The sequence below is a fragment of the Symphalangus syndactylus genome, chromosome 12, assembly GCF_028878055.3.
Source record: "Symphalangus syndactylus isolate Jambi chromosome 12, NHGRI_mSymSyn1-v2.1_pri, whole genome shotgun sequence".
Taxonomy (NCBI): Eukaryota; Metazoa; Chordata; class Mammalia; order Primates; family Hylobatidae; genus Symphalangus; species Symphalangus syndactylus.
In genome coordinates, this window is record NC_072441.2 from 24,428,646 (window position 1) to 24,454,245 (window position 25,600).

The following is a 25,600-nucleotide window of genomic DNA, read 5'->3' on the forward strand; positions in this document are numbered from 1 at the left end:
AAACAACACATTTAACTAATTCTTGATATGCCGACCAAACAGCAAGTTTATTGGCACACTGGGTCAGTAAAAAGTTATGCAAATAATGAAATCCAATAGGGTAAGAAGATGGGTCCTTTATCTAATATAAAGAAAAGCGGGGTTGAAGTTCCACTATAGTTCCTCTCACAGAAATGCTAAGTCTTACCGAGCTTAATTAAATGTTCAAACTCTGGGTTGGTAAAGTGTCCTCTCTTCACACTTGTAGCTACCTGATCATCTGGGACTTGGGGGGAATCTCCAGGTTGGTGATCACTTGCATGAACATTTTTCCTTAGCAATACAACCACCTTCTGTTAAGAAAGCATCTTGCCTTGGCTCAGAATATTTCCCATCACCCACCAACACCATACCCAAAGAACACATTATAGCAAGAAAACAGAATGTGGGCTGTGGACAAATAGATGTGCGCTGTGTATGGAAAGCACGCGGGTCACTCTTACAGGAGATCCTGAGTGTCAGCTCCATTTCGATCTAAACTATTCAAGAGATCTATTTTCCAAGATGCACCACTTGTACAAACTAAGGTAGATGCAATCAAGTTTTCCAGTCATATCCTGAACCTTCTGAGGGCATTTCTGTTTCCAGCGTGTAAAACTGACCTGTCTTTATTGCTGCAGTTGCTGCTATAGATCCATCCCTCCAACTCCCCACGTTTTTCCAAAGGCAGTGGATGTCTGCTTCTATCCTGCCGAAACAAAGATAAGAGGCCCTCTTAGAGTGTTAGCTGTTTGGAGAGCAGAGTATCAACAGATGGTTACAGCTCCCAATTTGGGAGGAACTTTCTTGGGTGATGAAGGAACCCGGAGTAGTAGCATTAACCAAGGCCCAAAGATGGAGTGCTTATAATGTTACGGACAACAACAAACAAAGCTTGTGTGCAATGGTGGGGGTGGCAATGCCTTTATAAAACTGTTTCCGCTTCTGTTTTTAAAATGTTGGGTTTTGCTGGATTGAGGAACTTTCTCTAAGCCTCTTGGCTTCTTACTGAGACAGGTTCCAATCTTCCTTACTTTCAACACTGCCTGCAAGAGAATGGTTTGGCAACACTCCCTGATAAGGATGTAAATTGCGCAGCTTCTACTTTGGAGAATTCAGAGATTTTTGAAAAACCGAGGGTGCAAGTCTACTCTAAGTTTTTATTGAAAAAACGTACAGTTAAAGTACAGGAATACTGAGTCCCTTAGGATTTTAACCGTGTGATTGTGTCAACCTTCCCTAAGAACAGTTCTATAGGAAGTAAGGAGAAAAGACCTGAGGGAGGAGAAAATTTACTGGTCAACGTCAGAGGCATTTCTTCAGCTCGCAGAGTCTTCCCAGGTGGGTTCTGAGCTCATGCTCTTTGTAACGACACACTGAACACTAAGCAATGTAAGAAACGGGCCTGGATTAAGGCATGCAGAACTGAGAAGGACACCTCTGCAGCTCTGTCAGTACTTCCACAAATTGCCTGCAAAACACCCCTTTTGTGCCCAATTTTGTTATGGCAGCACCTCAAAGGGTGGAAGGTTGTGAAATTCACGCAGCATTTATGTAAAAATTCCATGACTCTTACTAGTCTAGGTTGGAACCACTATGTACTCCTACCCAAAGACAAGGTCTGGGCCAAATTTCCACAGGTGAGATTTTGAAACCTAGCATAATTTTCTCTTGTTTTTTGAAAAAAAGACTTTTATGTGACCTTTTCTTTTCTTTCTTTTTTTTTTTTTAGACGGGGTCTTGCTCTGACACCCAGGCTGGAGTGCAGTGGCACTATCTTGGCTCACTGTAACTTCCACCTCCCGAGTTCAGGCAATTCTCATGCCTCAGCCTCCTGAGTAGCTGGGATTACAGGTGCGTGCCACCACACTGGGCTAATTTTTGTATTTTCAGTAGGGACGGGGTTTTCACCATGTTGGCCAGGCTGGTCTCGAACACCTGGCCTCAAAAGATCCACCTGCCTCAACCTCCCAAAGTGCTGGGATTATAGGCGTGAGCCACTGTGCCCAGCATTTTTTCATTCTTTAAGCTAGCATAGATTTCACTGGGTGTAGAAATTGGTGTTGAAAGAAAGTTAAATGAATCACCCAATCTTTCTCGAGTTTTGAAAGTGTATTTTTTTTATCACTGTTGCACAAGTGTATTGTTTGTGCTTATTTTTTTCCTTCTTTAAAATAACAGGTTGAATAAGCAGCCTAACAAATAGACAAGTATCTTTACATCCAGAGTAAAGTATCTTAGTACAGGGACCTTTATTTTCATAGCAAACTCTTGTATTTCCTCCACAGGAAAACATTTACTGTAGCTGAATCTCTGAGGCCTAAAGTATATTATTCATAAACTCAAAACATTTGGAGACATTTCATTGAAGAATATAACAAAAACATTAAATATTATGATTATAATTATTAAAATAAATATTTGTTGGGCATCAACTACATATCAGGTACTACAAGGGATGTAATGTGGTCCCCTCAGCACAGAATCTCACAGTCAAGAGGAGAGATGAGAGAAGTTCCACATCAAAGACAGTACAAGGCAATGTGGTGAGTCCCTTTGTTCCTGCCCTCAACCGTCCTATTGCAAAAGGAAGTCGAGTCTTTATCTAGTCAAATCTGTTATGGTCTGAGCATGGTTTGTTCCATTTGGAGCTACAGGTAGGTCTTCTGCTGGCTCTTGTGACCTTCATACAGCTCACATGAAGAGTGTCACGAAGCCAGGCACGGTGACTTATGCCTGTAATCCCAGCACTTAGGGAGGCCGAGGCAGGTGGATCACTTGAGGTCAGGAATTGGAGACCAGCCTGACCAACATGGTGAAACCTCATCTCTACTAAAAATATGAAAAATTAGCCGGGCATGGTGGCGCACGCCTGTAATCCTAGTTACTGGGGAGGCTGAGGCAGGAGAATTGCTCGAACCCAGCAGACGGAAGTTGCAGTGAGCTGAGGTCGCGCCACTGCTCTCCAGCCTGGGTGACAGAGTGAGACTCCACCTCAAAAAAAAAAAAAAAAACAATGTCACGAAAAGTGTGAGCTGGATGAATATTTGCCAGGATTTAGGGCAACATTTGATAGGCTAAACATGGCAAGTGTGAATGTCTTACTAGGCAGGATAAATAGCAACCAGAATCTCTTGAATCTCTGGAAGGGGAGCGAGAATTTTGCCAATTTGTTTGTTCTAGAGAGGAAAGGAAATGAAGAATGGTGCCCCTCAACTTGGTCCAGCACTATGTCTGGATGCCCCTGACATGGAAGAAGGAGATGGAATTCAACACTTTAGAAAGTGTGGGGGGTTTGCTTGAAAAGAGTCTTCTAGGTTCAGCGGCCCCAAAAAGTCCCTCCTATGACCACTGTCAGGGAGCATGGGAATCCATGCTGTCCAAAATTAGAATGACCCACTCTGAAATGCAAGGAGTTGAACGATCATTCAGCTGGCTGCATTTCATGTTTATTGACTTCACTTTTGGGGCGGAGAACATTTTCACTACACACTGCTCAAGTGATCTGAAAATACTGTTTGCATGAGATTGGATCACACATACCGTATATCATCAACATCTGTTCTTTTAAGGAATTCTGATCCTCTAAATCTGGAAATTGTTTTCTTTTCTTCACCCTGTGCATACACAGTGTTTTAGACACATATAAATCCTTACTTTCCAAGTATTCACTGTGTTTTATATTTCAGCTTTTGCCCACACTGTCCCTCTACTGGAATGCCTTCCTCTCCCTATTCCCTTTCTAAATTATTAAAATCATATTCAGCCTTCAGCGCCCAGCTCAAATAGCACTAGAACCATGAAACCCTCCCTAATCTCCATGGGAAAAAATTTCTGTACTCAGCACTAGCATACGAATTTTTTCTTATATTTTTTAGTGTCTTTCCCATTCTGCCTGATATCATGGCTATTTGATGTCTGTTTTTCCTGTGAACTCTCAGCTTTTTGAGAGAGGGGATCAGACAATACTTAACAAAGACCTTCTAGACAGAAGAGCCCCAGGAGAGGTAAAGTCACCTGCAGTTTCGTTTACCATATATCCTAATGCCCGTCATAGTGTCAGAAGCATAGTGTAGGTTCTCAATAAATACATGTGTAATTATTAAGTGGATGGCAGGCCTGGCACATACTGCACTTTCTAAATATTGAACTAAACAGCGAGTTGATGTTCAATTTGTGTGACCTTAAACTACCAAACTTTCATCTTCTCAGTTGACTCACAATTCCCAGTTAAAAAAATTTCTCCTTTCTAAATCAGCCTTCCTCCTCTCTTCAGCATTTTTTTAAGACATTTTTGGTCTTTTCTGCTGTGTTTCAGCAGTTACATTTAATTTTCCTTTTATGTGTTCTAAGGACCTTAACACTATCCAAAAAGTAACACCATTCAAAAAGTTTAAGAAGTGGCTTTTATTGAATTGGAGCGCATCATATCTATCCTTTTGATTTGCTTGGGTTTCATTTCTCTTTGAGAAGAAGTCGTGCACATTGTCACTTGGTAGATTACGTTACCTGAGCAATTTTTACAATTTGGAGGTGGAGGGAAGAATAAAAGATGTCATGAGAGAGACAAGGCTACGGAAGTGTAGTTGAGAGAAAGGGGTCTCCACCCCCCTATTTAGCTCTAAATTTTAATTAAACTGCTGCCAAATGCTGCCCGTCCTGTAAGTAGGTAAAAGAATAGTCTGTCCACAGACTATTCTACCTCTGCTTTTTAATTTCTTTGTATAAAGAGAACTTGATAACTATCAAGTTAATTATGTCTTCTTTTCATAAAATTTTTGATTTAGAAAGATTTAGATAAAGTCATAGTATACCTTGAAGGAAACAGCTACCATTGCTGTCTTTGATAGCATGATGCCTCAACCTCCCCAGGGGCCTACTCTTTGGTATCTTATAGCCCAGTGTCTTTACATTCACGTGGGTAAAAGAATGCCAATGTCTCTTTGAACAAAAATGAATGAAAAATGAACGGAAAAGTGAAATATTAATTGAGAGAGTGACATTATCTTAGGATGGTAAGAATATTTTAGCATAGTAAGTACTTATGAAATATTTTTAAGTAAGAGCATTTTGGAATAATGAGAATAATGAGTGAGTAGGAACAAGAACAGACTAGGGCTGGGAAAGAGGGGAATTAATAAGTTATTAAGGAAGAAAGAATGAGAAAGACAAAAGAAGGGCGATAGAGGACCGATACAGAGAATCAGAGAGGAACTGGATGAAAGAAATCAGATTCAGGCATATCCTCCAGTCCTGGTTCTGGTGACCATGGCCCTTCTTCAGACAGCCCTGAATTCCCTTCCTCTCTCTCTGCTCTTTCTTGGCCAGAGGAGTAATTGTTCAGCTCTTCTTGATTTCTGGCTTCCCTCTTGCTCTTCCAGGTGTCAAAAGAAGAATTTACAGTGAAAAATAAGGTGCATATTAGAAATATATTTAGTTTAATTGCCATTCATTTCTAGAAACTATTTTTTTCTAATGTCATAGGTAATGCTTTAGTCATACAGCTTCTCAGAACAAGGAAAAAAGTTATCTCATTTTTAAAAATTACCAGAGTACTTTTCTTTTCTTTTCTTTTCTTTTTTGAGACGGAGTCTCACTCTGTCATCAGGCTGGAGGCTGGAGTGCAGTGGCACGATCTCAGCTCACTGCAACCTCCACCCTCCGAGTTCAAGCGATTCTCCTGCCTCAGCCTCCCGAGTAGCTGGGATTAAAGGTGCCTACCACTGCACCCGGCTAATTTTTTGTATTTTTAGTAGAGATGGGGTTTCACCTTCTTGGCCAGGCTGGTGTTGAACTCCTGACCTCGTGATCCACCCGCCTCGGACTCCCAAAGTACTGGGATTACAGGCGTGAGCCACCGCGCCCGGCCGTACTTTTCTTAAATAAAGACTACTGTCAGACAGTGTGGCTATAGGTAAAAGGTCTGTGGAGAAAGGAGCAAAATTACTGTCCTATCATAAGACAGAAAGGGACCTGGAGAGGATCTGGTTCATCTGTCTATCTTCAGGGCAGGATTCGTGCTATTCTTAAATTACTGGAGAGAAGGGGTGAACGTTTCCCTGTGTAACCCACCCTTATAAAGCAACAAATTGTGTTTCATCTCAATAAAATCCTCTCGTTTAAATTACTGCGTTCACGTCTGACAAATACCCTCCTCATATTGAGTCGTACACATCCACATACTCATTTAAAGAAACATGTGTCTGCAGTTCAGAAGAGCCACCACTAGATGGAGGCCTCATATCTACATTTTAAATCCCAGCCTTGGCAATTCTCTAGCTTGGGTGAGCGCAGGCTCTACGCAGTCCGATTTTTTTTGTTGTCGTGGGTGTTTTTTGTTTGTATTGAGACAGTGTCGCTCTGTCGCCCAGGCTGGAGTGCAGTGGCTCGATCTCGGCTCACTGCAACCTCCACCTCCTGGGTTCAAACGATTCTCCTGCCTCAGCCTCCCGAGTAGCTGGGACTACAGGCGTGCGCCACCACGCCCGGCTAATTTTTGTGTTTTTAGTAAAGACAGGTTTTCTCCATGTTGCCCAGGCTGGTCTTGAACTCCTGGGCTCTATCGATCCGACCGCCTCGGCCTCCCAAAGTGCTGGGATGGCCTTACACAGTCCGTTTTTATGTCCCTTGTGCTGATACAATTGCTAACGACACCCCTTTCCTTTCTCTTTTGAGAAAATGTGAAACAATGCTCTAAATTTACACGATTTAAGAAAAAAAAAAGAGCTTTGAGCTGATTTTAAGCAGTTTATGTGTTTCTTTACTAAACCTCTCAGGTTGTATCAATCACCCAAAACCTCATGAGACAGAAACCACTTTCTCAGTAAGTCTTGAGTGTTTAAAGTTTTGATGTTCCTTAATCGTTCAGTTTAATTATTATGCCCACCAGCTTAAGAGTTCTCCTCTAACTTCCTTCAGGTATGCCCATTCCAAGTATGTGGGAATAGATTTGTCTCAAGTTACTCAAAATTCATTTTTAAAGTTAACTTTCCAAAACTTACACATTAGGAACTGTGATTAAGTTTGCCTAGCCTTCTTTATGTAATTCTAAAACTAGTCCAATCTGAATATGTGTGTATCTGGGTATAGCTTTATTTCCATCTGGCAATAACTAGGCATCTACAATAAACGCCTAATTTTTCATTTTATTTATGTGTATGAGTAATCAGCATAATATGACAATCAGATTTTATTTTATTATGAAGTGAATAAGAAATGTATTTCAAAATGTCTCTCACAAAGTGATCATTGGATTCCCAAGGTAGTTTGCAATCTCCCCAGCCTCTCTCCTTTCAGTGGGAATATCTGGGTGTTGAAGGCAGAGAACCCCTGGCAGCCTTGCTGACATGTGTCCTCAAGCTATTTTGGTTCTTCTTAGTCATTTGAAATTCCAGGGCCTCTGATGGCTGGATCATTGCTAAAAAGGCCAAATGTTTTTGTTTACTTCCTCTAAGCTAATTATATCGTCATCCTCACAGCTTAGCCAGCCTCCTGGTCTGAGCTTCTCCTTTGCTAATTCCATCAAAGCCCTACTTATATGGGTTTCAGGTGCTCCCCTGCCAATCATTGAATCTTTTCTTCTTCCAACCCGGAGCAAAGGTAGAGGGAAGACAAGGTGTTCTTTCCCAAAGTTTATGTGAAGCCATTTATATCCTCTGGTGTTTTCCTCCAGAAAAACAATTTCCTTCTAGCCACATGATCACCAGATACTAATACAGAATACTCTTTCTTAGCAAATTCAATTTAACCTTCTTTGGGGGTTAATATTTCATTAGTTCTTTCTGACCTCAAGCCTGCCAATTTTAGTGCACCATTTTGGGTTTGTTTACCAAGTGTTCTTCCTCTCTTTTCAGAGAAGTTAAATATCTTCTTAACAAATTTAAATTGTACACAACAGTGCCACCCATTTTAAAGCAAATACGGCAGGTGTCCACCATTGTTTCGGATATAGCTTTTGAGTTTTTGATTTGCCTGATTTTCTATTTCATCTTTTTTATTCTTTCTGTTTTCCATAACCTTTTAATGATAGGTTTGGTTCTAAAATCCAGAACTATTTAAATACTAGAATGAAAATTAGATAGAATTTTATTGAAGAGTATAAGAGAGAACGTCTTGAAAGTTTCTATGTATGTATTCCAATTGTGCTTTTTGTTTCTTTTTTCCTTTCTTTTCTTTTGCGCTACCTCAGATTTTTGGTATCCACTATTATCAAAGTATTTTTTTCTTTGCCTTCTATGGATAATCTTAATTTTTTATTCCTAGGAGCCACCTCTAGGTCAGTGCTTGCTATCCAGCCACTAGCATAGTTCCCCAGGAGGAGGCTATGATGATCTCCTCAAAGCACGGGGGCTTGTGGCTTATTCTTTTCACTTTTTTACCCATCTCCGTGCCATACCATAGAACAAACATCATTTTTTTAGTTCTGTCATGATGTAAAGAGGTTGAGAAGCTCTGCTTTTAGGTACAACAAATGGAAGTATCATCTAGGCCGGGCTGGGGTGCAGGACCCCCAGCAGCTGTGGGAAGAGAAGAGGGCAGGAGAAGCTGTCACTTAAAATGCACTGAGATCCTTTTGAAACATTTCATGCACCCCTCCCCAACCCCAACTCCAAAGGTGCTGGTTGTCCGACTGTGTCACTGCCCTGACAGATAAGTGAATATCCGTCCTACTAAGACTTCGCTTTTATGGACGATCATTTAGCTAGAATCTGTAAAAGAGAAAGTTGTTAGTGAACAAGTCCCATTCTCTGAAAGTGATTTTTTCTCCAGGATATCATCATCCAAACTATTCTTGCCCTGTAATATTTGTCTATACTGTCTGTCTTGATTGTTTTAAACCAGCCATCTTTGATAGCCAGTTTTGGGATGTGAATCTTCAGCCATACTTGCAGAATCGTCCAACTAAGCAACAGGTATCTTGCACTTCATAGGCTCTCACAGTCTCTTTATGATCAAGACAGATATTCTAGCAGGACATCACTGTATATTCTTTATCAAACCATGAATGTTGCTAGCAAACAGTTCAGGCATTTGTTTGTGGCCATTTCCCAGAGAAATTCAAACTTGGGAATTAATATCTCTCTGTGTGTGTGTCTGTGTGTGAGTGTGTGTGTGTGTATATATGTCTATATATCTTATCAGGCACCTTTTTTTTTTTTTGCATTTCCACATATTTCCCAAAAAATGATAGTTACTATCTCTGTCACCTAGGGCCCTAGGTCATCATAAACTACTCAAAGTGAAGGGACTGTATTTTCTTCTTTTGCTTGGTCTTGCCATAAATATGCCCCGCATGTTCACCTATACTCCAAAATATATACTTATATTTCGAGTATTCATCCAGACCTGCAGGTTTGAATCGAGAGATGTTTAAGTAATTCTCTTGTAAGTCTGCCTCTGGACCATTCTAAGGTTTATCCTCTAGCCAGTCTATATGTTTATTCTTTTTTAAAAAATTATTTAACTGTTAAAACAGTTTGTCTTTTTCTCACTGTGCATTCAATTTAATCAACGAATGTTAATGAACAAAGGGTTATGTTCAAAATTCTATTATAAGAACAATGGAAGATATAAAAATAAATAAGCCATGGTCCTACCCCTCAAGAAACACAGTCTAGTGAGGAGACACACAAGAAGTCTAATAAATGCTATTGTGTAGCTACAAAATATGAGGAGAGAACACAGTATTGTCACTTTCTCTCACTGTTTAATAAAATGGCAAATGCTTGCTTTCTGCTTTGTTGCTTTTTTAATGCTTTTTTTTTTTTTTCTGAGGGTCTTGCTCTGTCACCCAGGTTGGAGTGCAGTGGCGTGATCATGGCCCACTGCAGCCTTGACCACCCGGGCTCAAGTGATCCTCCCGCCTCAGCCTCCTGAGTGGCTGGGACTACAGGCATGTACCACCACTCCTGGCTAATTTTTTATTTTTTGCAGAGACAGAGTCTTGCTGTGTTGCCCAGGCTGGTCTCGAACTCCTGAGCTCAAGTGATCCTCCCACCTCGGCCTCCCAAAGTGCTGGGGTGATAGGTATGAGCCACCATCCTCGGCTCTGTTGCTTTTATAATATGACCTAAGGAACGTTTTTCTGTTATCTCAGGAAGGAAAGTTCTTGTCCCTTGTGTATATATATATATATATCTTGTCAAAAAGGACAAGGCTCAGGTGACAGTGGGGACGTAAATAACTGCAATATCATCCTGAATAAGTCATATCACGGAGAGATAGTCACAGGTGAGCTAATCTCTAGCTTTTCACTTTTCTTGACTCTGTCTTTCCAAGGAGTAGCCTTTCTGGGTCAAAGTCAGAGGGGGCTTGCAGGAATCAAGGGCAGCTCCTCCTATCTGGAGGAAGGAACTTCATCTTAAGGCTTGATAACAAAGGCTTACTGTTCCACTTAAAGGAATCAGTTTGAGGGAAGAAGAGAAGTTAACCTTTAGTGCCCCTTGAAAGCTTTAAAATAATTCTTTTGTGTTTTAAACACCTAAGAAAAATGTACATACATCTGGTGGACTTGTGTATCTTTAACACTTATCATGTACCTACATACAAGGAAAACATGACACTCTTTACTGTTAGCAAACACTCCACCACTGGGCGTTGCTGTATGTTTAAGTACCTAATAGGACCCACTAGAGTTCAGTAAGAAATGCAACTTGAACAGCCCCTAAGATAAAATTTTCTAGGAAGTATAAAAACTAAAGAATGCCTGGAACTATGCAGACATAGATCAAGTCTCATGCATGTCATTTAGACAGATAGCCGAAATGCTGACATGGCCTGTCCAGCCAGAGCCTTCACTTAAGAGTTCTTCAATGTTGACAATTTCAGCTGCCCTAGCAGCCTCTCTGAGCACTAAGAAGTGTAGCCATCTAAATCCTTACAACTTACTTATTCTAAGGGAAGAATCTCTTTAGAGATTACGTTACACCAGCAAGAGAATATTAATAGTCCATATGGCTTTATTTCCAACAAAATCCCAGAGTTTTGCTTGCTCTTTGAGGTTAAAATCAAAGATTTTTCACTCAGGATTAGCCTAGATGTAGAACAGCGACTGTATAATAAAGTTGAATTCAAAAAGTGTATGAGTTCAGTTATGGTCTGGAAAATTAGCTGCCATTTTGTGATGAAGTGTTTGGTTTTTCCTTGTAGAAACAGTGTCATTGAGCATCAACTTAGAAAATGTGAATTTATTAAAAATATGTGATGGATTGTGCAGCATGCTTACATTTGAAAATGGAGATTGTGCCTTTAAATACTTAATCAAAGGACTCCTGACCTTCAAGTACCAGTTTGGGCATATTACTGGAGATCCAGGTTGAAAGGTATTGAAAAAAAGCTCTGTATCTTTGTATATTCAGTTGTCAACATGGAGAAGCCACCTTTTAAAAAAGATCAGTTCTGTAAGGCATAATGCCTACTACACAGATGTCATTATTCTACTTAAAAGTCTTTTTTAAAAATTCCAAATACTTGTGGTACTAGAAAGCAATAAATATTCTAAAATGAGGGATATTGGTCCTTTTGTGACTGAGCTATATGATAAACTAAGGAAAACTACAGAAGTTATGTCTATTAACTCTTTAAGGTACATGATATAGCAAATAATCATTTATACAACCTCATAGAAAGTTGAGAGGATGAATCAAATTGTTTAAAAATTTTTAAGGAGCCAAATTTAAATTCTCAATACCCTATGAGATTTTTTGTAACTATTTTAGATTCTTATCTGAAGAATGCATAGATTAGTAAAACCAGTATCTGGTGGCCTTTCTGTGTGGAGCAGCTCGTTTGTCCAAGGTATGATCTACCAGTGAGATCAGTGCCAGGTCACAGCAAAAGCTAATCACTCTTAGTTTAATCCTGACCAGCTAGTCATCCTCCAGGCATCAGCTACCTGATTTTAAAGAGACCATATTAGAAATGAAAAGCAGCAGTCTCTATCATATGTTAAATTCAAAGGCATAGCTGCTTGTGAAGACCCTATTATGTTTTATTTGCCTATCTGAGAAAGAGATCTGCCTACCTGTCTCCAGGAAAAAGTAGTGCTTTATGTAGCTTCAATTAGTCCTGCATCAGGTTATTCTAATGCTTCCTACTGCAAAAACCAAGCACATAAGTGTCCAATCCTAAAAGTCACTAGAATATTGATATAAGGAATTCTGTAAGTGTCAGCAGTATCTCAGTTTTGAAACCTCTGTTTAGGGTCCTGCATGTATTATCAAATTGGCCTCCAAACAGCAAGTGATAGAAAATTCAGGTGTTTTATTGGATTTCAGAATTCAGATTCAGAATTGAGTACTCTTGGGATAACGGAAATTAACGAGCTTTTGACATGTCAAGAACTTGTTGAGATTGTCAAAGGCTTCAGTAGGAAACTCTAACAGATAGATCCGGAAGTCCTAAGTGAGAAGGAAAACAAGCATGTCTAGTGAAATCTGTCCAGTGTACACAACACCGCACAAAGAGCATATTTTATTCAGACCATTTGCATTCAGATGTACCCTAAAGACAACTACGCTATAATGGCTTGTCTCCTACTTCCTGGCCTCTAGCCCTACCCATTGCCCAGGTGGACGTTACGTTTTTAGTCTTTCCTTTGTGGGTGAGGGAAGAAGGGGACATCAGGTGCCATTACTATTTGAAAACTAACTCTGCAGGAAGGGTTAAATCAAATCCTTTACAGGGTGACGTTCCTACGTCTCCTTAGAGCAACTGCATTTCAAAATAGGCCAAAGCTGAAGTCGTAGGAATGAGACATTAATTGTAGGTTTTCAGGAAAGCTTCGGAGACACGGCAGGTACAGTCTCCCTACAGCCTTTGAAAAATACAACATGTAGGTCCTTCTCAGATTATGCTGAAACTCCAAATCCTTGTTAAAGGTTTTCCTGGAATCCTACAGTCTGGTTTGATCAGTTTATTATTAAGTAAGTACAGAATGACAGAGAAGGGTACACAGGGAGGATTTGTATCACATGAAGGAAAATAATTATTTCCTTAATGAGAAACTTAATTCTAGGGTACTTACAATAGCTGCCTTATTGGGGGAAGGGAGGCATAGATTTGCAAATGGTGGGTTTTTTGGTTTTTTTGTTTTGGAGTATTTGAAAAGATACATCAAGCAATAATACACTAGATGTGCAATAATCTTGTTGAGTAGTATGTGCTGGTTTTGGAAAGGTGAAAAGAAAGTTGTTCCATCAGGCTGCTTTTATCAAGCTAAGCATGGGCATGCCTTTCCAGAGGGTATATTTGATCCTACGGTTAATTTTAACATTGGGCTGCAAGCTTAACCTCATCAGGAGTGGAATTAGATTTTACAAAGCTCCCCTTATCCAAACTACAGCATGCTTACCACTTTCTCCCTGCGTTTTCCACACCTCAGCCCCCTAGGACCAGCTACTGGCAAGGCATTGTGTCCATTTTCATTGATCTGGCCACATAAGGAACATCCTGTTTCTTTAAATCTTCAATGCTTAAATTGCCATGTAGAAATCAACTCCCTATCAATTTTCTACATTTAATCCTTGGCTTCTTGTCATATTTTCATTTTTCTGCACTGGTTCCCATGGCAACAAGTCTGTTGGCAGAGAAAGTATGACTCTGCTTTTAGTCTTCTGCACAAGACAAAATCCTTCTGGTGATCCTCAGGCAAGGATCATATAAAAAGTCAGGAATTGACTACAGTTCCCTCGGCTAATGCCTCTAATCCTTTACTCTCTGGCATGCATTTTCCACCTTATTCCCAAACCAGGCTTGAGGAAAAAAGCATTCAAGGGCCCTGCCCACTATCTCTTTTCTGATACAAGTATTCAAAGGCCCTCCTATCCAATCACAGTTGCAAAGACTGAATATTTTGGTTCAGATGGCTTTCCCTTCTCCCTAAGTGTCAGCGACTTAACTGACATAAATGCATAATTGATGACAAGGACCACTGGGAGCGGCATCGAGAAGCAACTTTCGGTCACTTTTCTATAAACTTTCCTCAGTTAGCATCTGAGGTGTAGCCCAGGGAATAAGTATGTCCTGAATTGAGCCTTAAATCAGTGTCTAATAAGGCAAGGGAACACTCAAGCAGATTTTCCCCTAATGAGTAGTTAAGTGGCACAGGAGGAGAGGCCAAGGAGTCATCCCAGAGTTCTAAGCTCATAAAGAGGAAGAGATAACAACGATGTAGATAAGGAAAGAGGACATTGTAACTGGTGGCTGCAAATGAGCAAGGGAGCTTCATTCAGTTGGGATAATTCAGGGTTCAGGTAGGAAAAACGTATGAAGCCTCCTGAAAAATAAGGAAATGGAGCAAGGAGAAAGAAAGGGTTTTTAAGAGTTAACAGTCAGTAGAAAGGGAGCCTGCAAATGAGAGAATAGCTTCATGCAGACTTTGGCCCAACTCTGTCTACAAATATTTTTGCAAATAATGTTTCTCTTAATAAAGTGATATATTTTGTTTTGAACTTTGGAATTCCATTGTGGCTTGGCACTAAATTACAGGCCTAGCAATCCTAAACCTCCTATGTCCTCAATATCTAGAAACAAGAAGGAACTGTTTGTCAGAAATTAAACAGGACTTATTTGAATGTGCTTTAAAAAAAAATCAATGAATCCAGGGGAATGAAAATACATGTTAGAAATAAAAATGTGGTTATCTCAGCTATAGTTAAGAAAATTATCAAATGTAAATGATTCCTTTTTTGCTGGATCTTATAAAATATGTGATACTTAAGTACATTGAAGTTTTAAAGTTAGCTGCTTATATTGTACAAAGATATTTTTGGCTCTTTAAAGGTTATTTTCCTATATTAAGAAAAGCTTTCTTATATTAAAAACTTTTATTGTGACTCAGGTTTTGTGTCTATGTATAGGCACACATAAATAGGAGGTGTTTTTCTTTGCACATTTGTTTTGCACAGCTAAAATAATGAGGTTAAATAATGCCCAGGTATGCAGGCCAATTGACCTTTTTAATAGCTTAAACGAAAGCATTTGACAAATGGACAAAAGAAATCACATTGTATTTCTTTGTATCTCTCCGTTCCTCTTACCCTTCCCCAACCCTCTGCTGAAGAATATGTCTTATTTAGTCAGGAAATCTTATGTAATACTTTTGGGAAGTCCATAGGAAAAGCAAGATGAAACTCTCAGGCAGACAACATAAAGCAGCTCCCATATCTGCTAGAAAGGTCATTAATTTTCAGAATATATTGTTGAAATAATTTTTGTTTTCAATACTTGTAGTCTTTCCACTCAGAGGACTCTTATTTGTCTTGAATGTGGAAAAGGCATCTGGTTCAGGTCAGTAAGGACTGTTGTATGTTAAGTTTTACTCTAGAAAATTTGGTTTTAGCTTTGATGACACCTAGCGTCAGTGGAATGCAATGAATGCTTAATACTTCGGCTTTATAATGTTTGGGCATTTCTCTTTAACATCCTCAAATACACTTTCGTCCTTGAAAACACAAGCCTATTTTCTGTTTGAAATGAAGAGAAAGGTAATTCACAGACAGATAAACAGCTAGTTTTTGTTTGAAGAGCCAATCAAGTTTTTCTTTATACTCAGTAGGGACTAAAGGAAGCTTAAGGAATAATGACATTGTCTTCATATGAAGAAGCAATTTTTTACTAGTGGAAAATTAGAAGTAAATCTACCAAATTCTGTCTGTAAATTTTAAAGACCACCACAAAAGACCTTGAAAAAAAGTGAAACTACTGCAAGATTACTGTCGGTTATTGAAAGTAATACAGTTTTATTCTTTCCACTTTATAACCGCCCAAGGGCTCCCCCAACCGGCTGTATATAAGAAAACCATAACATGAACTAGGCTCTTTCTATTCAAAAAAAGTATTAAACTAACATAAGCAATTCTGAAGGAAGACAGTGGTAGGTTTTCAGATGGTTTGTTAAGAATTATATGTAAAAGGATACTAGATATTATGTTTTGGATGTTTTTTAAAAAGTATCTATGAAAATTATTTTTTCCTAAACTATTTGATAATTGATTACTTTCGATATCAGTTATTTTGGGGCATAATCCTTTTACTACTCTATAAAGAAGTTCTAATTCTACCTATATGAATTTGTATTTTCCCATATGCCAAACAACACACACACATAAATTTTCTTTTTCTCATTTCGGCTCATATAATTCAGTTAGTGAAATATTTCACTCTTCTGTAAGTTTAAGAAAAATTTCTAAGCAGTGATACAACTTTGGGTCACTATTTTAGTAAAATGAAGACAGTCTCTAGACTTTTTTTTTTTTTAAAGATATCTGACTTCACTACCATATGTGCAGCACAACAGTGACATCTTAAGGCCAAGTAACCAGAGCTCCTTTAGCCAGAGAAAGAACTTGAATTGGGATCTGATTTCAAAGAAATCCCATTATATTATCAAGTCGTTTTCAAATTTACAATATTCGACTGGTAGAGAAAGTGCTTCTTTATGACCTTCTTTTGCAGTCTTTGTGAACCTTTTAATGTGCAATAGTAAACATTGACATTTTACAGACATATTGTATATTAATGCATGCATTTCACTGCATAGTTTATTGACACTCCCCTTGTAAAGCTTTTATGGAAGAACCAACAAGCCACAGCAGTATAGCAAAAGAGGCTTAATCTTTATAAATTGGGGCCTTTTCTGTCTCTTTGCTAGCCTAGGTGGCTATATACAAATTCGGGTGGGAGGGGGCAGGAAACACCTCTTCACATTTAAGGTTTTCTACTTGGGTGTACTCTAGCCAATTCAAAACAAATTGCTTACTTTAATAATACAATTTTACCATTTTATAAAAAAATTAAATCACAACATGTTTAACTGAAATGGCTGTATTGTAATTAATATTTTGAGATAATTGTGATTTTGAGCTTAAATTATATATAAAAAATTGTCATTTTTGTATGTGTTAAAAAGACTACTATATCACAATTAAAAGTACTTTTTAGTTGAACTACATATTGATGTAAATAAAACTGAATGAAGACATATTTACTACTTTATTAACATAGATCGTGAATGTACTTACTGGTTTTTTTTGCAGTATGACACCATAACAACCTTGAAAGCTGCTTCATTTTATGTGCAAAGAAGTCCTATGAATCTATATTTTAAATTTACCGAACCAGTGAACTTACTTACTTTGTCAGTTAATTTGAAAATGCAAGCTGTATTCTCCAGTTTTATTTTATGTATTGACACTAATTGGTAAAGGTGTACAATGTGGTTAGAATGCATTTTGAAGATGCTTTCTGTACAGATACAAAATACAGGGACTAAAATAATGCTGTGCAGTGTATAGCAGAGCCATTTTTCGGCTTTGGTGTACTCAACTTTTTCAGTATTTAAAAAAGTGTTTTGGATAACATAAAAGTCTCCTTATTGTATAAATAATAAAATGTCACCTTATTGTAAAGTGTCTTTTGTTTACTATCAAAGCAGACCTCGTAGTCAGCAACAGAGCTGTAATAAGAAAAAGGCATGTTTTTGTTTTTATTTTTTATTTTTTTGAGATGGAGTTTCACTGTTACCCAAGGCTGGAGTACAGGGTGGCGCGATCTCGGCACTCTGTCACCCTCTACCTCCTGGGTTCAAGTGATTCTCCTGCCGGGATTACAGGCACATGCACCATGCCCAGACAGTTTTTTTTGTTTTGTTTTTGTATTTTTAGTAGAGACGGGGTTTCACTACGTTAGCCAGGCTGGTCTTGAACTCCTGACCTCAAGTGATCTGCCCGCCTCAGCCTCCCGAAGTGTTGGGATTACAGGCGTGAGCCACTGCAGCCAGCCGAAAAGGCATGTTTTTTAAAATGAAAACATAAACATTGTAATCAATATTTGAAAAATGTAACTTTTATTCTGAACATGTAGTATTTATCTTTATTAGCAATTTTTTTCATAATATAAGCATGCCTCAATCATCCAAAAGCTATCTATCTACCTATCTATATAAATTGATATACATGCTACTGAATTGACTTCTTAATAGAATCATATGGTAAGTGTTATAATGACTAATCAACCTACTTCTGATAATTTTGGTGTAAACAAAAATGATATTTAATTTTTATTAAATCAAGTTTACCTATATCAAATTCCCTTTTAGAAAAACACTGCAAGTTTAGTCTTACCAAGATTGCAAGTAAATTTTAAAATTATGGTGCTGTAAATAAAAAAGTTTTCAGTTGAAATGTGTACCGAGATTAGCCATATCACAAAAGTCCTTTCACGGGTAATGAAAAGTCTTATTTTTAATATATTTTTGTTTCCTTTTTCTTTTGACATGTGGTCCAAGATAAGAAGGTCTTATTTTTTAAATGCCAAAGAACAGTATTCAACAAAATTCAATTTAATTTTATATCTAACAAAAACATAGAAACTGGCTAGTCATATTCAAGTCAATTGGTCACATTGTATGGAATACAAAAAGAAATGAGAAAAAAAAACCAGTTCTACAAAAATGCTTTGTTATTATAATACTAAACCACATTAAATAAAAATTCATTTTTGAAAAAACTTTTTGCTATAAGAAAATGAAAGTAGGATAAATCCTATGCAAAACATTTAGAACAAATGTATGAACACACTGTGGTTATCACCATTACAAATGTATACAACACGTTACAAAAATCTTAAATAAAAATGTAAAAATATTTACTGGCAGTGAATATGGCCCAGGCTAATTATACCAACGGGTAGGTGATACTGGGAAACTACAAGATCAATTATAGCAATCATCTTTTAAGATGATACTAAAACAAATGTTATATCCTCCTTAGAATTAACCAGGGTTAATAATACATGACAAGGGTTATAAAGCAACTCCATGTTAAGTAGGAATTCGGTCTCTCAAATACTCAAGTACAGCAGCTGTTCCTTTCATTAATATGGCTGCTCGAGGAACTCGGAATGGATTTCCATCCAGTAGTAATGTTCTAAACAAAAGAGAGAAATTAAGAATGTAAACATTTTCCATTAACAAGGTTTTTCGTCTAATTTCATTTGCAATTTTATAAATAAAATTTCTGTATTTTTTTTTTTCTATTTGCCCCTTTTTATTTTTCTCTTTTTGAGACAGAGTCTCACTCTGTTGCCCAGCCTGAAGTGCAGAGGTGCAATCTCAGCTCATTGCAACCTCTGCCTCCCAGGTTCAAGTAATTCTCATGCCTCAGCCTCCCAGGTAGCTGGGATTACAGGTGTGTGCCACCACACCCAGCTAATTTTTGTATTTTTAGTAGTGAGGGGGTTTTGCCATGTTGGCCAGGCTGGTCTCAAACTCCTGGCCGCAAGTAGTCTGCCCACCTCAGCCTCCCAAAGTGCTGGGATTACAGGAGTGAACCACCATGCCTAAGCTGTTTGCCCCTTTTCATATCTGAGCATTTAAACATTAGAATTATAACTAATTAATAACCTGAAATATATTAATTGAATACTTACTTTGTGAAAGGTACTGAGCCAAGTAATTTATATTCAGTCACTCTTAACAATCCTATTCTCTCAACAATCCTATGATGTAAGTACCATTAATAGTTCTATTTTAATAGATGAGGAAATACAAATTTAGGGAGGTAAGAAATATTGTCTAAGATCAAACAGCTACTAAATGGTGGAGCTGTGATTTGAACCACCCTTTTATCCAGCCTTCTCAACCTTCTTAAATGACTGTATACTAAATGGTCAAGTAAGATTTAAACAAATATCAGCATGAGTCATCCAAGCCAAGGACTGCAATGTAATCAATGTGTCACCACCACTGCTCTACCCCCCGCCTCCCAAAACATTAACACATTCTGCCCTCTCCCTCCTTTGAGCAGATATACATATATAAGTCTATTTACATGTTCTGAGAGTTCAACTTAAGATTTAAGAGCTTGTTTTGTTTCATTATATAATAAAATATCTTCAATTAAGAGAGCCTTTTATATTACTTTTTAACAGTTAAGTGTTTATGTAAACAAAAATCAAAGGACTCATACCATATTGTTGATCTAAATTATATCTTCAAATATTTCTGTGTTTCTTGGGAATTCTTTTAAAGACTTATTTTCTTAATTTCTAGAAAAAAAGTTGATTACAGTTGATCCTCATTATTCGTGGGTGCTATATTTGCAAACTCGCCTACTCACTAAAGTTTGCACCCCCAAATCAATGTGTGGCACTTCGAGGTCATTCATAAACATGCACAGAGGAGCAAAAAATTGGAGTCACCCCACGGGCATGTTCCCAGGTGAGGTTGAACAAGGTGATGCTTTGTCTTCTTGTTTCAGCTCTTATACTGTAAACGGGTCATTTTGGTGGTTCATTTAGTGCCACGCTTTTCAAATTTTCATACCTTTGTTGGTGATTTCACTGTGTTAAATGGTCACCAAGTGTAATGCTAAAGTACTGTCTAGTCTTCCTAAGGACAAATGTGGATTACGAAAAAAATACTTGAGTCAGGTAAGCTTTGTTCAGGCATGAATTATAGTGCTGTTGGCCATGATTTCAATGTTAATGACATCACAATAATATTAAATGAAGTATCTTGCTACAGAAACACACATGTAACAAAGTTATACATTGATTGGGTGCCGGAAATGTTGTGACTAGACTCTTGCAAGAAGCTAACCCCTGTATTTCCCCCAGAAGCAACAGGTCAGTATTCACTGACTGTGTGTAGACACAGTGTTCAGAGTGTCTACAGAACATAACTGCCACAAAGAATAGGAATCAACTGTATTTGTCTCCTATAACTTACTAATATGAGGTACTAGAGCAGATACCAGTGTTGCTCCAGTGAAGTAAAATATACCAAATCATTAATATGCAGTTTTCAGCAATTAAATTACTTCTGACACATTCTGCTTAAGCACTTGGCTTTCTGTTGATATCTCAAATCTCCTTTATATTCACTTAATAAGCACTTACTGGCTATTTACTATGTTTTAGGCACTGGGACAACTCTTTTCCAAAGAAAGACCCAAAAACTGTATAAATAAGTCCAAATGAAGCATGACGGGAAATCAGGGACTAATTCTGCTTGGAGGACAGGGAAGGCTTTCAAAGGTGACATTCAATAGGCCAATTATTGATGAAAACAGGGTAAAAGTACCTGATGCTGAGGGAACAGCAGATGTAAAGAGTGAGAAAGACTGTACTGGGCTCGAAATAGAATGGTGGTAATCTGCAATCGATTTCCAAAAAAAACCCTGTATTCAAAGCTAAGGAGTTAATATTTCCCTGACATTTGTATGCAGTAGAGATTCAGGTTATACACATACACAGTGATAAGCAAAGCGCCACTCGAAACAATTAGTTATTATATTCACACATATACCAGGTAAGCAAAACTAAAAATATGCATTTGGTAAAATCTGAAAAACAGAATTGGGACTCTGGGTTTTGTTACTTGTTATCTTTAACAGGATATTAAATCTGTTACTTTAACTTCTTGCAAATTTATCTCAAAAAGAAAAACAAATCACTTCAACAAATCAATAAAATAAATGAAACAATGCAGTAGAATGGTGTGGTTACCTTAAGTTCACACAATTACCGAGCTCTGGTGGAATTTGTAAGAGGTCATTATTTTGAAGGTCCAACGTGGTCAGATTTTCCATCATCTTCATTTTCTGAGGGTCCACAGATCCAACCTGATTATTACTAATCAGAATTGTTTCAAGTGTGAAGATACGATATAGAACTTCAGGTAGCATTTTAAACCTATTAATACATGAAGAGAACACCTAAATATACTGGAATCAGACCAAAATCATTCCTTAAAACATATTATCTTAAATTTGACATGACAGTTTTTTCTTTAGTGTATGTTATCTGTAATTGGCATTAAGTCCTGTATTTGAATTTTACAAAAAAATAAAGAGAAAGGGTTAATTTTGAAAACCTTGAAATACATGTTAAACAGACAGACTTGTAACGGTTACTATTTATTGTATAAAATCAGCAAAAGTTCAGAGTAAATTCTCCCATGTTCTTCTGTTCCCATTCAAGAGGAAATCTTCTCTAAATGTATCCATGTAGGTATTCTTCCTTTCACTTTTACTTCTTATGAAACATAATCACTCCCAATATATTAAGTAAAATTCGAGATTTATATTTTGCTTTGACTGAGGCTTCCAAAATGAGTACACTTTGGGTTCTTAAAAAGACAACAAATTAGCATAGACTGCTGGCTTTCTTGTCCAAGCAACCCTGAAGATGCCACAAGATATGGGAAGGCTAATAGCTCTCAAAGCAATACTTGCAATTAACATAAAATGGCTGAGGACCCCGCAGGGCACAAAGGCTAGCACAGTTTTAGCTTGAGGTAAACTGCAGCCTTGACTAGAAAACACAAGAATGGGCAGGAAGGAGAGCTTTTGCCTTTTCACTTCCGCATACCGCCCCCTTCCTTTGCTGCCTTGATGAAAAAAAGCAATAGTGAAGTGTAAACTCAAGGCAGTGCCGAAGTTCCAGTGAGACTAAAGAAGCAATAGCCAAGAGTACAGATGGACCACATGACCCCTTAATAGGTTCTTCTCTTCCCTCCCTGCAACCCATGAACAAGATAATTACCTGATAACACAGAAGTTTAGGCTAGCTTTTGGCACTTCCCCAAAGACATTACTTGCAAGGCAACTGTTAGCTCAATTGACAACACAATATAAAACTGATAGCTCAATTCACAAGTAAAAATTAGGAGAGATCTGAGAAGTGCACATATTTCAAAATAATGACAATAATGGTGCAATCTATATACTAGAAAGCACAAGTAATGGAGCAGACAGAAGAAAAATTAAAATGAGCAATATTTTAACATCACTATGCATTAGCTTCCTCATCTATAAATGAGGAATAATAATAGTACTAAACATATACACTTGTTATAAGGATTAAATGAATATATTTGAAGACCTTAGGACATTATCTGGGTTAAATATTAGCTGCTAATATTTTATTTTTTAAATTTTATTTATTTTTTGAGACAGAGTCTTGCTCTGTCGCCCAGGCTGGAGTGCAGTGACGCAATCTCGGATCACTGCAATCTCCACCTCCTGGGGTTCAAGCGATTCTCCTGCCTCAGCCTCCCGAGTAGCTGGGTTTACAGGCCACCACCACGCCTGGCTAATTTTTGTGTTTTTAGTAGAGATGGAGTTTCACCATATCGGCCAGGCTGGTCTCAAACTCCTGACCTCAGGTGATCCGCCCACCTCGGCCTTCCAAAGTGCTGGGATTACAGGTGTCAGTCACTGCACCTGGCCAGTTATTCATATTTTAATTTGTTTTTAGAATCCATTTTCATCATAAGAAACAATGTGACATAGTTGTTAGGAGCCCAACTTCTGGAGCCAAACCACCTGGACTCAAATCTCAGCTGTATAATTTACTATTTGTGCATACCTTAGATGAATTATTTAGCTTCTAATCCTTGATTTTTAAATGAACACAGTAACAGAACCTACCATGTAGGGTTCTTGTGAGCATGAGCTATTACATGTAAAGTACTTAGTACAGCACCAACAGAATAATAAGCTCCCAATAAATACTAGTTGCTCTTAATTATCTGCAGTATCTTGATAGTGTTTGCAGAACAAAATCTAAGTTTCGTTGTGCATAAAAAGCTCAACGTCTGGCTACTGCTTACTTGCCAAACTTTATCTGTTCCTTCTACTCCTCTACCTGCTTGCTTTATTGTCCAAAGCACATTGAACTTCTTGAAGTTTCCCAAACACCCCATATGTTCTCACATCTTTGTGCCTTGGCATATGCTATTTGCTCTAACTAGAATGCTCTCTACCTGAATGGCTGGCAAATGTCTATTTTTCAAACCTGGGTTTCAATGCTATCTCCTCTACCTTGAAGTAATCTCAGAAGACATTTGCTCTCTTCCATTAGAGCAATTGTAATTATTTATTTTATTTGTCTTTCTAGGCTACAGGTTTCTCAAAATGGTAAAAAGGAATGAAAATATGTTAGACATCAACTATGAGAATTCTAAGAAAATAATATTTTTAACTCTAAGAAGAATTAAGTGAAAATAAAATCTGGATATTGAAATAAAGTAGAAGGGGCCTTTTTGTTTACTTGGCTTTTAGTTGTTTTCTCCAATGAGAAAGATCTACATATTTCCACAGAATAACAATTAGAATTGTCTGTTCTCTTACCTATTAAAGGAAAGATTGATCGTTTGCAGTCTTACCAGTGATTCCATTTCTTCTGGCAAAGAATTTAAAAAATTGTTCCTAAATTGGAAATCAAAACAGAAGATTTACAAAGTTTGAAAAATTTTACAACTTTAATTTATAATTAAAATGTTGAGCAGGAAAAAAAATATGTAGATCAGTTTGTCAATCCTTGATCTGACTTTATAAAGGCTGCGTTCTGAGAATTCTGAATCAGTCACCTACCGCAGTTATTAGGTTAGTATGCCAAATTCTAATAATACCAATATGCAACCAATTGATAATGCAATGAATTGTTTACAGGTTTAATAGTGATTACAGGGTAAACACTGTAAACTAATTAACTCCTTCAAAGTGGGGTCTTTAATATTTCCCCCATGTCTATAATACCACATAAATATTCCATTGGTGTTAATATATATGATACAGACATGAAATTCTACTCTAAGAGGAATTTAAGAATTATTTTAAAAATGAACCAGGAAGTTAAAAAGATTCTATTAAGAGATTTGGAGTTTTCTACTCCATAGGTATAAAGCAAATCTATTCCTACTCTAAGTTGAGAATTTAAATTTACACAATGACTATTTTTTTTTAGCTCTTACTATTGTTTCATGGCAATAAACAAAATCTCATTTACTGTTGGAAAGATCTGGGAGCAATGTTAGAAGAAAAGTTAACAAAAAGGTAAAAGGATTTTAGAGCCAATATAACTACTAATAATGAAAATACCTGAGAAAATTATTCCCAACTACAAATAATTACTTTTCTCTAACCTATTTCTTTGTGTTCAGAAGTCAAGCCTAATACGCAAAGTCATACTTTCTACAGTACAATCTATATTCTTTTTCCATGTCTACATTCTCTGTACTTTCCTCCAGTTATTGTCTGCATTAAGTGGTGTTGAATAACCCACTCAGCTGGTTTTATACTATTTACTTTCAGAAAAGAAACAATGTGAAGAAAATACTTTCCATGTCTTATTTGTAATTTTGCTTAGAATGGGTTAATATTTTCAGTAATTTTGTCTTATCACATAACTTGTAAATTACTTACAAATTATAAATGTCTGATTACAGTATTTTTCCTAAATTCTTTCTTGGGTTTCCTAAACACTATTTTTGGATTCTCCTAAACTATTGTTAATAAATAAAGGCCAGTTTCCATACATACCTAGGAAAATATGAGGTAAAAAGAATAAGTTAGGCAAAACTCAAAGACAAGTTATAACTTTTTAAAAAGTCAAGCAATAGTATCAATAAATACCTGAGATCTAAAAAAGTCAATTTTTGAAGCACACATAACTCCACGGATATAAAGGAAAGTTTATTAAAACTGAGATTGACATCAGAAACCATTTCCTTCAGTTCTACCATCCTGAAACAAAAATAAACGTTAGCACTTGAATTCACTGCCAGAACTTCAAAACT

General features: G+C 37.4%; 2 protein-coding genes across 5 annotated transcripts in view; one reads left to right on the top strand and one right to left on the bottom strand.

Moving 5' to 3' along the window:
* LRRC7 (leucine rich repeat containing 7) overlaps positions 1 to 11,524 on the top strand; it is a 643,523-nt gene extending 631,999 nt beyond the window's left edge. For both annotated transcript variants that reach the window (XM_063625216.1, XM_063625218.1), the window contains one exon: positions 318 to 11,524. In XM_063625216.1, coding sequence (XP_063481286.1) covers positions 318 to 517 — 200 coding nt within the window. In that variant the 3' untranslated portion in view covers positions 518 to 11,524. The remainder of the gene's footprint in view (positions 1 to 317) is intronic.
* Positions 11,525 to 17,846: 6,322 nt separating this feature from the next.
* Positions 17,847 to 25,600, bottom strand: part of LRRC40 (leucine rich repeat containing 40) — a 59,811-nt gene continuing 52,057 nt past the window's right edge. For all 3 annotated transcript variants that reach the window (XM_063625278.1, XM_063625276.1, XM_063625277.1), the window contains 4 exons: positions 25,437 to 25,547; positions 24,153 to 24,230; positions 21,526 to 21,711; positions 17,847 to 18,944 (listed from right to left, as the gene is read on the bottom strand). In XM_063625278.1, coding sequence (XP_063481348.1) covers positions 18,839 to 18,944; positions 21,526 to 21,711; positions 24,153 to 24,230; positions 25,437 to 25,547 — 481 coding nt within the window. In that variant the 3' untranslated portion in view covers positions 17,847 to 18,838. The remainder of the gene's footprint in view (positions 18,945 to 21,525; positions 21,712 to 24,152; positions 24,231 to 25,436; positions 25,548 to 25,600) is intronic.